This window comes from Narcine bancroftii, chromosome 3 (genome assembly GCF_036971445.1).
Source record: "Narcine bancroftii isolate sNarBan1 chromosome 3, sNarBan1.hap1, whole genome shotgun sequence".
Lineage (NCBI taxonomy): Eukaryota > Metazoa > Chordata > Chondrichthyes > Torpediniformes > Narcinidae > Narcine > Narcine bancroftii.
This window is the reverse complement of record NC_091471.1, coordinates 211,473,263-211,488,046: the sequence shown is the minus strand read 5'-3', so window position 1 is coordinate 211,488,046 and position 14,784 is coordinate 211,473,263. Positions and strand designations below refer to the sequence as shown.

Below are 14,784 nucleotides of genomic sequence, written 5' to 3'. Positions count from 1 at the left end.
TAGGTAAACTGGTTGACCGTTTTGAGTTTTGTGTGCCCGATGGAGATGTGGGGGGGCTGGTAGTCATGGTGGGGAGCTGGCTGATGGAGGACCTCAGTTTTCTTCAGGCTGACTTCCAGGCCAAACATTTTGGCAGTTTCCGCAAGCGCTGAAGAGCTGGCTCTGAATGGACAACTAAAGCGGCATCGTCTGCAAAGAGTAGTTCACGGACAAGTTGCTCTTGTGTCTTAGTGTGAGCTTGCAGGCGCGTCAGATTGAAGAGACTGCCATCCGTGCGGTACCGGATGTAAACAGCGTCTTCATTGTTGAGGTCTTTCATGGCTATTGATGCATATTTAAATGCCACTGATCAAAGCTGATTTGTTGAAAAGTATTTTTCTATAATTTGAATGTATGCTTATTATAGAATTTTTTTTACAAACTATCTTCTTTTAAGTGGTAAGGGCTGAGGCTTTATAATTAAATGGAGAGTATTTACAATAGCAAAATTACCTGTATTTATCACTGTTGGATCAGAATCTTCATTAATGTCATATTATTAGAAAGTTAGAGCACCAAGTTCCTTGGTGTGCATATAACAGATGACACGCCTTGGACCCACAACACCTCCTCGTTAGTCATGAAGGTGCAGCAGTGTCTACGCTTCCTAAAGAGGTTAAAGAAGGCACGGTTACCCCATTTTGACAACATTTAACAGGAGCACAATTGAGAGTGTCCTGTCTGGCTGCATCATTGTCTGGTATGGTGGCGCAAGCATTGGACCAGTCAATAAAGAGAATCGTTAAAATGGCCAGGAAAATCGCTAGGATCTCCCTTTCACCAGGGCACACATTTTTGAGGACCCCTGCCATCCATCACACAGTAACTCTAACACACTACCATCAGGAAGCAGGTACAAAATCAGGAAGGAGCATCAACATTAGGGCTGCCAGGCTGGGAAATACCTGTAGCTTCTTCCTGCAGGCTGTGAGATTGATGAATGATGTACTGAAATCTTTCATATATGAAAATGAGTAAATGATCCCAGAATATTTACAAATATATATTTTATTTTTATGTGTGTATGCAATTATTATGTGCTGTATGAAAATTGTATGATGTGTGCATCATGGAACACTGTTTTGTCTGGTTATATATGTACATGATAATAAACTTTAACTTGAAAAGTGTCATCTTCACATTTGGTTTTATCTCAGTCTATTTACAGAACATATTAGTTTAATTTATTTAAAAAGCAATATGAAATAGTGGTTTCTCCCCGAAGAGTTGCTGGGTTATGATACTGGATTCTGCAGCTTTTATATGGAGAAGTCTCTAAGATCAGTCTCAGTGATGGTGGCAGGACACACTGATAATGCATACATTGTCTCACACATAAACAAAGGAGAATGTGGTGAAAGGCTCAAAGGGCCCTGCTTGTCAAATTGTTCCCAGCATAACTACAAGGAAAATATTTTTAAAAGTTGCTTGTGTTCAGGTGAATCTCATTTGCTCCAACAAAGGTGTTCCAAGAGCTACGAAGATGAAAATGATCACAAAATATTTGCATTTGAATTTATTGGTTTTGGCTGGAACAGGAATTTGGCATACAATATAGCTATCTGGAAGTAACATGATAAATTCTCCAATTACTCGATCATTAAAAATACTAATCCAAGCTAGTGCAAAGGTGATGGGGTGAATTAAATAATTACACTGGACAACATTTTTCTTTTGAAAGGTTTTCTTCCTGAGGGGAAAAAAAAATCAGGGATTATGATAGACAACTTCAAGCTGAACACAAAGTAATTTCAGATTTTCAGAAATTACTTTTAGTCCAGATGAAGGGTTCCGGCCCGCAAGATCGACCACTTGTTTACTCCACCGATATTGCTCAGCCTGCTGAGTTCCTCCCAGCAGGTTATGTTAGCCTGGAACTTGAGGTTTACATCTATTTTCTGAAATAGGAAGTTGGAAGAAACATGATCTTTCCTTGAATTTAACATGGCTAATTGGATAATGATGCTGACATCAAGCTCTCAGGTCGACTGCACAGCAAATGTGAGAAGCCCAGGGTTTGTCTTGGTCACCAATCTTACAACCAAAGTAGAACTCATAGACCACACATGTCAAACTCTGGCCCGCGGGCCAAATTTGGCCTGCGATATAATTATATTTGGCCCGCAAGATCATTTCAAAAATGTATCAGAGGTGGCCCGCCCTGCAGCGAGAGCCGATGCTGTTTTTTGGTAATGTCACCCCTACCATCCTCCCCCTTCATTGCACATCCTTCCCCATTGTAACACGAGAAATTGTAACACGAGAAGTCTGTCGATGTCATCAGCCGGCAAGCCAGTTGGAAGGCTCCCCGCACAACCAGTCACTTCTCCCACCTGTCGAGCGGTGTGGCGGATTGGCGAGTGCCTGTGATTTCCTGTTGGCGCGACGGGCATGGCAGGCTGTGCACGGCCCCCGGGCAGCGCAAGCCCCGCGCGACTGGCACTGGACGACCCTTCCACAGCGCGAGCGCACTTCTCCCGGTCACCACGGCCTTCAGCGCTTGCACCCGCGTGGACCCCAGGGACGGCTGGTTCGGCCCTGCACGTGATCAGCAAAGGCTGATCGGCAGCGCGCTGGGCCTGAGTGGGTGGGTAAGCAGGGGTGGGCAGAGGGTGTAGCTGAGGAGTAATGGGCAGGGGAAGTTATGGTGGTGTGAGGGGCAGTTAGAGGGAAGGATGAGTAGAAGGAGGGGTGGATAGGGAAGAGGTAAAAGGGGAGGGGCAGGGCGAGTAGGGGAGGGGTGATTAGAGGGTGAGAGACGGGTAGAGGGAGGAACAGGTTGAGGGGAGAGTCAGTAGAGGGGCGTGTATAGGATGGGGTGGGTAGAGGCAGAGCGAGTGGAGTGAGGGGAGAGTAGAGGTTGGGTAAGGGACTGGTCAGGTAGAGGGATGGTGGGTCGAGGGTGAATAGAGGCCTAGAGCCTGAGGAGTGAGCAGGAAATGCTGAGTCCTGATGCAGGCCAAAATGGACACAGCCTGTGAATACTGACTACATCTCCACTGGGACCAAATATGTTTCCCTCAGGTCAAGCAAAGGGTGAACTTGAGCTACCTACTCCTGACCTGTAACATTATCCTCCTAAAGTTATATCCTAAAGTTTAACATTACATATGTTGAAAGAAGAGAAAACGTGCAGATGTTGTTGAAAAAATTCAATAAATATTTAGTTCAGCCCTCGACTTAATCCAAGTTTTTAATTTTGGCCCTCAGTGAATTTGAGTTTGACGCCCCTGTCATAGACTTTCTTAATGCTGTGTCTTTGGTCTTTGAGTCTTAAGTGTATACTCACCACAAATGTAACAGAATGTATCTTAGCTGTTGCAACACTGACAAGGCATTTCTGCTGTTCTGAATGTTCTTGAAGATCTCAGCTAGGTCCGGGCTGGGAGTGTAAGTCCAGCCCAGCAGCCTTTAATAAACTAGTCTGCTCATCTGGTTGTGAGTATTCTTTCAGGAGTAGTGTTACAATTGGTGACCCCGACTGGTTCAAACGTCTTTGAACCCATCATGAGCGAGCCTGGATCAGCGCTATAGCCGTGAAACTGCCTGAATACTGGGTTCAGGAGCTGGAGACCTGGTTTGGCTATGCAGAGGCTCAGTTTCACCTTCGCTAGATTCCGTCTCATCCACGACCTTTCACATCCGTCCATCAGCTCCACGGTCCGGATGGTGGCAGAACGGTTCGTATGGCATGGGCTGCAGAAGCAGATCATGGGCTGGGCCAGAACATGCACCCATTGCCAGACGTCCAAGGTGCACAGGCACACCAGGGTGCCCCAGGAGTTCGAGCACGTCCAGGAACGGTTCAGCCACATTTAAGTGGCTGTTTCCCGGGGCAACCGTTACCTGTTTACGATGGAGGACCTCACCACTCGCTGGCCCGAGGTGATCCCAATGCCAGACGGCTCCACCGACTTCTGCTCCTTAGCACTGTTGCGTAGTTAGGTCGCCCGGTTCGGCTCCCGGGTCACCTCACTAGCGATCGGGGCGCCCAGTTCACATCTGCGCTCTGGGCACAGCTCGCCAACAAGTTGGGGATCCAGCTACACCACACCACGGCCTACCACCTGCAGGCTAATGGACTGGTCGAACGTCTGCACCGCCACCTTAAGTTGGCACTCATGGCCTGCCTCACCGGTCCTGACTGGGCGGACAAACTGCCTTAGGTGCTCCTGGGCATCCGCTCCACTCCCAAGGAAGATCTGCAGGAGTCATCAGCTGAGCTGGTCTATGGTGCGCCGCTGGCACTACCTGGTGAGTTCGTCAGCGCACCTCACAATCCCCCAGCAGTCACCGCACGAGCTACTTCCTCACCTCAGGGAACGCTTGGACTCGTTCGAACCCCCACCACCGCCCAGGTATGGCATCCACCTGTCTCACATTCCCGGTGAACTGCTTTCTGTGGAGTACGTTTTCGACTAGTGGGGCCCGACTGCAGCACCTCTGCAGCAACTGTACGAGGGGCCGTACAGGGCTGTACAGAATTCTGGCTCTACGTTCATGCTGGACATTGGCGGCAGGTGGGAGCAGTTTACCAATGACAGGCTGAAACCAGCACACCTCGATTCCACCGAGCCCGTGGTCGTAGCGCAGCCCAAGAAGCGAGGCTGCCTGGCGTAAAAGGACATTGGCGCTGGTTCTGGGGGGTGGGGGGTGCCACGAGGCAGGCGAACTGGCCCCGCTTGTAAGCCACGTGGTGGGGCAGCTGGCCAAAATTGGGTTTCCCTTCCTTCCAGCACGGGGCTCAGAAGCCCGCGCTGGGGGACCAAGTGACGCCCGGGCGACATCAGCACCCTCCAGCATGGTTCTCAGCCAGGTCTGGACTGGGAGTATAAGTACAGCCCAGCAGCCTGCAATAAACTAGTCTGCTCACTGAGCTCAACCCGTCTGGTTGTGTGTGTTATTGCAGGAGCAGTGTAGCTGCCGCTACAGTTCCGTCTCAGAAAGCTTTTGTGTTGAAACTCATAGTCTTCACTGCTGTTCAAAAACAATTATGGAGTAAGTGTGAAGTGTGAAGGGCTCTGCAGCTGAGGGTCTAGTGCAAGCAGCGGGTTGCTGGCAACTTGAGGCGAGGAACCCACGAAAGCAGTGGGCTGCTAGAGACTGCTGTTGGGAGACTTGCACTGGTCTGTGGACTGCTGGAGACTGGCTTGAACTGGCTGGAAGAGTACCAGATATAGGAACCGGGATGTGAGGGGTGCCAAAGGTGTTGAAGGGTCTCTGACCATGCCAGAGGTTCAGATCTGGAGCTCAGGTTACCAATGGTTTGGAGTGGACTCTGGAAAGCTGTGGAGATTGCGGAAGTACTGGAAAAAAATCTATGGACACTCAGTGACTCTGGAGGGATTCTCTTTTGTTTCTCTTTCTCTGACTGTAAGAGGCACTTAGGCAATTTCTGTTGGTGGCGAACCTGACTGACTTGCAGCAGGCAAAAAGAAATTTCATGTAGAAGGAAACTGTTTTATTACTATGATAATAAATTGATTCTTGAATCTTAAAGCATCAGGTTTCTTTAAATTTTTGCTTGAAATGAATAATGAAGTAATGTTGAAACATACTTTAAAACTCACAACTTTCTTTTGTAGAGCTGTTTTCAGAGCAATGTTTCTTCATACGAACAATTTTTCTCTTTTGCTTGGAGATTTTGAAATCTGTGTTCCACATAATAAATCTATCCTCTTTTTCCAAAGAGAGAGCGAAGTGGTTATTTTCTTCCATGATGATTTCACAAACCCAGACAAGGGCTACATGAAGTGGCCATATGAAAATGGACAAAGTTGAACTGCCCTCTATCTTAAAGAGACAGTCAGAAGTAGTCTTCCTCATTCAAAAGCCACTTATTTCATGTTCCCCTTTTGCAGGAGTCACACACAACAGTAACTTTTCTGATTACTGTATCCGATCCTGTCTTACACACAAATGCTTTCAAGCAAACATACTGTTCTTGAGTTTCAATTAAGAAACCACTTCAGACTTTTTCAGCAAACAAGCTTCGAGCAAAACAATAGCTTAGCAGACTTTCCGTCTTCACAAATGGCTTTTCTCTCTGAGTAACCAGGAGTTCTTCTTGAGTTCTTAAATACTTCAGTTTTTAATGAAGCAAACTCTTCATTGTTCTCAGTATCTCAAGAACTATCAAAAAGCTTTTCATCTTCCTGCTTCAGCTGCAGAATTAACAGATGTTTTGTCTCGGAAAATGGTTTCTGAGTGTAAAAGTCTATGGTGTCTCTAGCCCACAATTCCCTCACTAGAAATATATTTAATTATATAACTTAACTTCAAGCCCTTTCATGCCAGGACTCCATCTGGAGGCCGATTACAAGCGTGGAGTGAAAGCATAAAATTGACCTTTCTTGGAGCAGCCCTAAAAGGCTCCACTTGCATTGCATTCATGTCGAACAATGCCTCATAGTGTCCTCCAGATCCAATGGAGGTGGGGTAGCTGGTGCTGTAGCGCCATCCACCATAAATATACAGCAGAGCAATGGCCATCTTCCCTACCCATAAGCCCCCACGCAGCTGGAACCGCTGCAATTCCAGCTTTGTGGGGGATTATGGGCAGGGAAGACAGTCATTGATCTGTCGCAGGGAGCATCCCCAAAGGCCAGAGTGGCCAGTGGGGCTGTCACAGCCCGCACCGACCACCCCTTGGTGGCCCCTGCCCCAATGGCCCCCGCTGGCCAGCTGCCGGCTCCCATCGGCCAGGTATCCCTGCTCTGATGGCCGTCCTGCTCTGACAGCTCTCGCTAACTGCCCCTGCCTTGAGGTGATCATGGAGGGAGAGGGGTGAGTGTGGAAATGGATAGCAGGCTGATGCCATCATCAGCCCACCCATAACCAGCCGCTTGTAGCTGTTCATTCATGTGGGGCAGCGGAGCGTAGCGCTCTGCCGATGATCCTTCTCCAGGAGGGACTGCAGTCGGCGCCTTTGAGTCGGCTACGGCACATTCAAGAAGGTAAGTCTGCTGATGTAAGGGCGAACAACCTCCACCTTTACAGTCAGGCTTTTTCTTTGCATGAAAGGGCCTTCTTACTAAAAAATATATACTTTATAACAAAAGATTTTAACAAATCCATTACAATAGGAAATTTGAAGGTAATATTTGTTAGTAGCAAACCAAAATCCATAAAATACTCCCAGAAGTGTTCAGGAAGCAAAATCTTTGCTGTCCAGAGTAATCGATTATTTTTCAGCTATACCACCTATGAAGAGCTTTTATTATTGATAATTAATGTTTTTGTACTTTTGATCAATATCTTCCTGATATTTGAAGGTACTGTCCTCTACAGCAGCTGCTTATTTCAGGTAGTAATTTTTATGTGCACATTTGTCTAGCCAGGAAGATATTTCTTTCAGCTATTTATCCTCACATCATCCCCATCCCTCACTCCGTCACATATAAAGAGCATGTCCAGCAGGATTTGCATAATAATGATAATTAGAAGAAACTCTCTCTCTTACGTCAGGAACCTTTCACTGGCTGTAGCTGTAACCCGCTAACTTCGGATGTACTGGGAATTTTTGGTGTCACTAACTGGATCATTTCCTTTGAAATAATTCACTGTGCTTATCTGAATTACTCTGAGTTGATCTGAGTTTTGGTCATTGTAGAGACACCAACATTTTGTAGAGGATGGTGGAATAAATCAAACCTAATTAAGCAAAACAACACATTGCATCACCATAATTTCATGGGTTGCATAATTCCAAAGAGAACAACATTTCAAGGATAAATGCTTGGTCATCTCTGTGTTGGGTGATCAATAAAGATAAGACTTTAAATTTTAATGGCACAGCATGGTAGAAGCCATTCCCGCTGTTAAAACCCATGCCACCCAATTACATCCAATTAACCTAGCAACCCAGTACATATTGGAGGGTGGGAGGAAACTGGAGCATTTGGTGGAAAAGCACACAAATCATGGAGAGAATATTCTAACTTCTTACAGACAGTGGCAGATTCCAACACATTGCTGGCACTATAATGGCATTGTGCTAACCACTATGTAAAGTGTGACTTGCTTTTTTATATAATTTTTTATTTAACACTTCACCGTGAACCACATCAATAACGATATATACACATATTCAGTATTAATATGTACACAGTGACATTTTTAGGTTTTTTTTTCTCCCTAACCCCCCTCCCTCCCCACCCGCTTAACTTAAAGCAAGATGAAAACAAACAGAACAAAGGAAAAGAAGAAAAGAGAAAAAGAGAAATCGTGTCGCCCGAATATACTATGCTTAACTATTTACTTAAATATAACATGTCACATCAAGATATAGAGGTTTGAAATTGGTGGTTCCTAATAAACTTCCTGTTAAACAACATAAAAGATAAAGAACTAGGTCTAAAATTAGACAGAGCTTAAAAACGGTTCATTATGATCGCATTAGTGTCCGTAAAAAAAAATGCATAATGATAACTTGGAAAATGGAAACACCTTTAAAAATCCAGCAGTGGTACATTGAAATTAATATGTGTATTCCATTAGAAAACAATACCTTCAACCTAAGAGACAAATACACTTTATTTGAACAAATTTAGGAACCATACATAAAGTGCAACTTGTTTGACTTCTCTTTAGGGAAGCTGTGTAGGTACACATCTATGTGTAGGTACAAAAGTCAGCATTAAAAAAAAATTATATTTGCTTATCGTCAGAAAACTTCCTGTTACCTGATTCTGAGATATCAAGAATGTAACATCATCTCCAGGGTTGACTGCTAGCCTTTCTCCTTTTGTGACTATTCGCAGCCCTTTTGGAGCCATTAGTGGACATCGGTATTGAGTAGAACCTTGCCTTTTGTCCAAACCACCCTTACAGACATTGAGCACCACTTTCCTGTAACTGTCCAAAACACGGAAAACTTAAACATTTGAACTAACAAAAATAATTACACACAACTTGCATGTTAAATTCACAGACAGAGTGAGAAAGAGAGAGGGGTGGAGAAAGTGAGAGCGAATATTTGGCATATGGCAGACTTCATGTACTTGGTTCTGTATGTTGCTTCCTCCTTCCATCAATGTTGGCTGGAAAGATTTCCAGGATATTTTTCAGACGAGAGAGAAAAAAAAAATCACTCATCAAAATTACTCTAAAGCAACAGCTTTGACAAGCTGTTAGATTAACAATTTTACAGCCAGTCATGAGGTACTGAATGAAAACAAACCTATGGTGGTTGATCAACACCTAAAGTGTCACTTTTCTTTTGCAGAAACACCTCAGAAAGAACCACGTGTCATTTCCTTGACTGCTTTGGCTTAGTGTCAACTTGTTTAATACTTCAAATAAGATCTCAGAGCAAGTCTCCTGCATATCAATAGAGTCTCCCTCCCCCCACCCCACCCCATTGATTTGATCTACCAGGTTATCTGAAGAGGGCATGCAAATTCATTGAGGCCCCTTCCACCCTGCACACATCTTTCAGCTGCTCCATTGGGGAAGAGATACAGGAATATCAGAGCCAGCACCACCAGGTTGAGGAACAGCTTCTTCCCACAGGGAGTGAGAATGGTGAACGACCAAAGGAACAGCTCACACTAACCACCCGAGACTCTCGTTTATTTAAAGCAATATTTATTTATTTATTTGTATCGGTGAATACTTGTCTGTAATGTGTGTATATCTGGTTGTGTGTCTGCATGTTTTGCACCGAGGACCAGAGAATACTGTTTCGTCAGGATGCGCTTGTAAAATCAGATGACAATAAACGACTTGAAGTACATGGCACATATTGCCTTCCACAAAAGGATAGATTTTTAAACTATGGAATTTATTAATTTAGCTTTCTGCCACAAAGATCTCTCCAATGCCTACAATAAAAGGATATTACAATAATTTTTGGGTAAATTTTAATTTCATGTGTTTATGCGTTCATTGTTAAACTCCAAGAAATAACAATTGGGTGGAAAGTATAATGAGAAAATGATTTGCTCTGTTGAAGCCTGCCCTCGTCAGAAGGTGTCACATTCAAGATGAATTATGTGACCTTGAGCCCAACACAGTTTAGACCAGACATTCTCAACCATTTTTCTGCTATGATTTCTGATTTTAAACAAATTATTATGTGAGGTGAAAAGAAAACATGTGCTGTAGCCCCCGGTGGCTGTTGGACTTCCGTTGAGAATGGCTGATCTAGACCAACAATACTGTGGAAATTCTGCACTGTTGGAGAGGCCATCAAGCATCCGTTTTCACACTAATCCAACTCTAACCCATTTTATTTTTCCTACATCCCTATCAACTCCATCAAATTCTATCACTCATCTACAAACTAAGTGCAGTGGGCAATTAACACCATTCCTGTCAACATACATACTTTTTGGATGGGGAAACCCAGACAGTCACAGGAAGAATGTGCAAACTTTTCACACATTCAGCACAAGAGATCAGGATTGAACCGAGACCACTGGAGCTGTGAGACAAGCAGCTATTCCAGCTGTGCCACTCCCCATCCTTAAATTTACCAATGCTGTATCCACCCAAGCCTGCCATTGATGGGAAAAAGAGACAAGCAGAAGATTGTTCTTTATGAATGAAACAAAACATCAGAAGAACTCAGTTACCAACTTACCCATGGCATAACATACACAAACCAGATTGGCTGCAGATTGAATGGATCAGAAGATACGAAGTGTTGAATATGACAGACAAGTATTTTCCTTTCCCACATGCAGTACTTACCCTGAGCTTTTGGTGTACAACTGTCCTAATTTACAGTCCTCAGAAGGTGAATATGGGTTGTACCAAAATGCAGGGACACATCTGACATTAGTTTGCTGTTCAAATCCATAATCACTGCACAAAAAAAAACACAACAATGAAGAAATGAGAACCAAACAGATAAAAATATTCCAGCGACACAGGAGTGGATTTACGACTTGTTATCAGGCATGGCAAATCAAAAAGTAGTTACTCAAAGCCCCAATTTTCATTTTCAATTATGTTTGAAACAGATGCTGATCCAAGTTTCTGGCTAAGGGATACGTTGACAATCTGCTCTACTGATTCCAACTAACGTTCATGTTAAGATAGCAATACAATGCTAAACATGGAGGGGTCGAAATTCCCCGAGAGAATACAGGCTCTATTTTGGACAGGTTACTGGACAGAAGGTCATGGAGGGATATGAACTGGGTGCAAGTCAGCGGGACTAGGCAGAATAATAATTTGGCACAGATGGACCTGTTTTTGGTGCTGAAATGTTCTGTGGTTCGATGATTCTATAGAGAACTTCTAAATTATCTCTTGCTAAACTGGAGAGCTACATATAAATGATTAATCTTTGACAAGGGTATCACATTTTTACTGTGGTAAATATGTGGACTTGGGTACATGATGCCGGGATTAGTACTGCCATAGTATTTTACTTCTATTTATTAAGCATATATAATTATTTACACTCATGCACACACGCACACACACACACACACACACAAACACAGAGTTACTATATATATATATATATATACATATATAAAATATATATAGGGCTGAATGCTGTTTTTTGTTGGTACATGCAAATATCTCTACTGCTGGAAAAATTGATACATAATCACCATTAGTGGTAAATAATAACAAAACTATTATGCAGGCGAAGTAGTGCAACTCCTTTTCAGAGTTCTTGAAGCACATTACATTAACATCTTACATAAACATGCTCTGTAAGTCAGAGCATGATAGATCTATGGAATCCTCAACAAAAAATGGCTGTGGAGACCAAGGCACTGAATATATAGAACACTGTGAGTGTAATGTAGCGATTAGTGCAACACTATTTGACCAGGTTCAAATCCCACGCTGTCTGTAAGGAGTTTATACGTTCTCTCTGTATTTGCTTGAATTTCCTCCAGGTGCTCTGGTTTCTTTGCACCTCTCAAAATGTATTAAAAAAATTAACATAGAGCATAGAAATGTACAGCACAGTACTGGCCCTTCGGCCTCCAGTGTTGTGCTAACCTAATAACCTACTCTAACAACTACTCAGGATTTCCCTTCTGCATAACCCTCCATTTTTCTAAGTACCATGCATCTAAGTCTCTTAAAAGATCTTATTTCACCTGCCCCACCAACTCCCATGCTCCCATGGGAGCATGCTCCCACCACTCTCTGTATAGAAAAACTTACTTCTTACATTGCCCTTGTACTTACTCCCAAGAACCTTAAAACTAGGCTCCCTGGTGTTAGCCACCAGCCCTGGGAAAAGGTTCTGGCCATCCATGTGTTCAATGCCTCTCACCATCTTCTACACCTGTCAGGTCACTCCTCATGTTCTGTTGTTCAAAGGAGGAACAACCAAGCTCCTCATACATAAGGCATGCTCTCCAATCCAGGCAGCATCCTTGTAAATCTCCTCTACATCCTCTCAATAGTACCCACAAGGAGGGAGGAGGACTTTTAAATCTGAGGCATCAATCAGCTGGCCAAAGAGCGGAAATTAAGATATCGAGAAAAAACATCATTCGTGATCACCTTCAATTGTGTGGTAAGTTTGAAGGGTCAAATGGGCTATTCTTACCCCTATTTTTATTCTCTACAAAGAGTAATCTCTAAAATTTTAATAATTCTAGGATAGATTTTTCAACCTAGCACTTCTTTAGCAGAAAAAAAATGCCCCTAATATTTTCCTCCTTTTGCTCATTATCTCAGTGATTGAGTCACATAGAAGTAATGCTCAGCCCAACCAGTCAATTGAAAACAAGCTGTCTTGCTAAACCTGTCCTATTTATCTGTGCTTGATCCACATTCCTTTAAACTTTTCTAAGCTGTGAATTAGTGCTTGTAACCTATTCTATTATTTACAAAGTAAACCATTCCAATAAATTAATGTGATTTGAAAAGCAGAGTTTTAAAAAAATTTAATTAAGCCTTGCAGAGGAATCCCAAAGTTTCTGTCTAATGAAATGCTACATAATGCAAACAATAATTTCTAATTTTGCTATTTATAATTGTAATATATTGAACAGTTAAAATTGTCAAAATAAAATAGGTAGTTACCATTCAAAATCCAATTCTGTGCACTGGCAAGGTTTTGATAAAAGTGCTGATGTGAAGTTCTTTCCTTTAATACACCATGATGATACTTTGCGCTTGCGGAACTGCCTCTGCTCTCCCATGATACAGTGGTTGTCCTAAACAGAGACAAACTGATGGTCAGTATATGCAACTTAATACCTCACAGAAAATCACAGAATGTGACCACACAGGAGAAGCCCATTTGGTGCTTGATATCTGTCATTTTTCTTAATATCCTTCCTTGTTCTCTCTCTGAAATTTCAGTATCTAATCAGTCACAGCCAGATCATAGCAAATTGATATTGTCCTTGAAAAATCAGTATCACCCTGAAAGCTGAGTACTGCCATTTAGACTGTTTTGTTCCATTAAAAGCCCACATTCAATGTTAGATTGACTGACACAACTTATCCTTTTCTCTTTCTTTGCCAAAACCTTTGTTTATTCTGTCCTTAGTAGTCTGAGAGTCCGTATATTTAAAGATAAAACCGCTCAATTTTTCACTGGTTATACTGTGCTGCGATACACCTAAGATTTTGCTTTCTGAACACTTTTGGATGTATTTTATGCATTTTAAGCTGCTGATCACGAAAATCACCTGCTGAGCTTGGTGCAGTCAGGAATGAATATAATGAAAGGTTTCTCCAGGACATTTCATCCAGGGGCATAGCCAGGTTTTAATGTTAGGGGGAATGAGAGCATGTAAAAAAAAAGCGTCATGACCACAGCTGTGCATGCGCACACATCTTGCAAACCCCCCCCAAACACACACACACACACACACACACACACACACACACACACACAGTGAGAATCCAAATGACACAATACATATGGTTTATTCTGTTTACAAGCTGGCTCCATGAGTAGGCATTAAACAAGGAGAAAAGCTCCATCCACATCATCAAAAGGTACAATAAATACTCTTGCAGTTTCACTGTTGCCAACTTGAAAACAGTTCTACACAAATTTTCTAGCTTCAGATTTAATTGGTCCAGTTTAGAAACATGACTACTTAAAACTATTTATTCTCACTTCCGATGAAAAGTTTCTAGTTATTGATGGGAAAAGATTAAGAAGTCCTGGTCCGAGTGTAGAGATTAGCAGGCATAATCAGTCGGGGAAATACTTCCTCAGACAGAGAACAGTGGGCATTTGAGACTCCCTTCCAGCCTATCTTAAACAGAAAAACCCAACTCCAAATACAATATTAAAACTAAGTTTACAAAACAGAGATAGGAATGAAGACATTTTTTTAAAAAATGTGCTTTTATTTTAAAACAAAAATGGGAATTTCCCAGTGAAAAGTCACCAATAACAGATGAAGGAACACAAATAACTGGATTGAGAATCTCCTTCAAAGCAAGATTGTAAGTACTGGTTATGGAAGTGAGGAAGGAGGGGATGGAAACAGCCCGACAATGTGAAGGCACATGTCTCAGCTCTGTCAGCTTCTTAAACTGAAGTCGAAATAATAAATCGAAACAGGTTTTGCAAGGAATTCCCTTTGTACATTTCATTATTCCTTTCTTTTTGCAAATTTGCTGCAGCCTTGTTATACTCCTGAACGTCTGGCCACATTGATCGAATGAACAATTTCAAAGCAAAATATAGATTTGCATTTTTCATCATAAAAATGAAAAAAGGCATTAGAACCTCTTAGGAAATGGCATGTGGTTCAGCGACGGACCACGGGGAAGGAGGCAAGCTGTGAAAAAAAA

The 14,784-nt window shown here is 42.8% G+C and overlaps 1 protein-coding gene across 6 annotated transcripts in view; it reads right to left on the bottom strand.

Moving 5' to 3' along the window:
* The window catches only part of sorcs2 (sortilin-related VPS10 domain containing receptor 2), an 848,688-nt gene that overhangs the window by 93,359 nt on the left and 740,545 nt on the right, over nt 1–14,784 (bottom strand). For all 6 annotated transcript variants that reach the window (XR_011354139.1, XR_011354138.1, XM_069926521.1 and 3 more), the window contains exons 16-18: nt 13,048–13,181; nt 10,735–10,848; nt 8,724–8,895 (exon numbers count right to left, since the gene is read on the bottom strand). Coding sequence is in view for 4 of the 6 variants with exons in the window: in XM_069926521.1 (XP_069782622.1) it covers nt 8,724–8,895; nt 10,735–10,848; nt 13,048–13,181 (420 nt within the window). In the remaining 2 variants the exon portion in view is untranslated. The remainder of the gene's footprint in view (nt 1–8,723; nt 8,896–10,734; nt 10,849–13,047; nt 13,182–14,784) is intronic.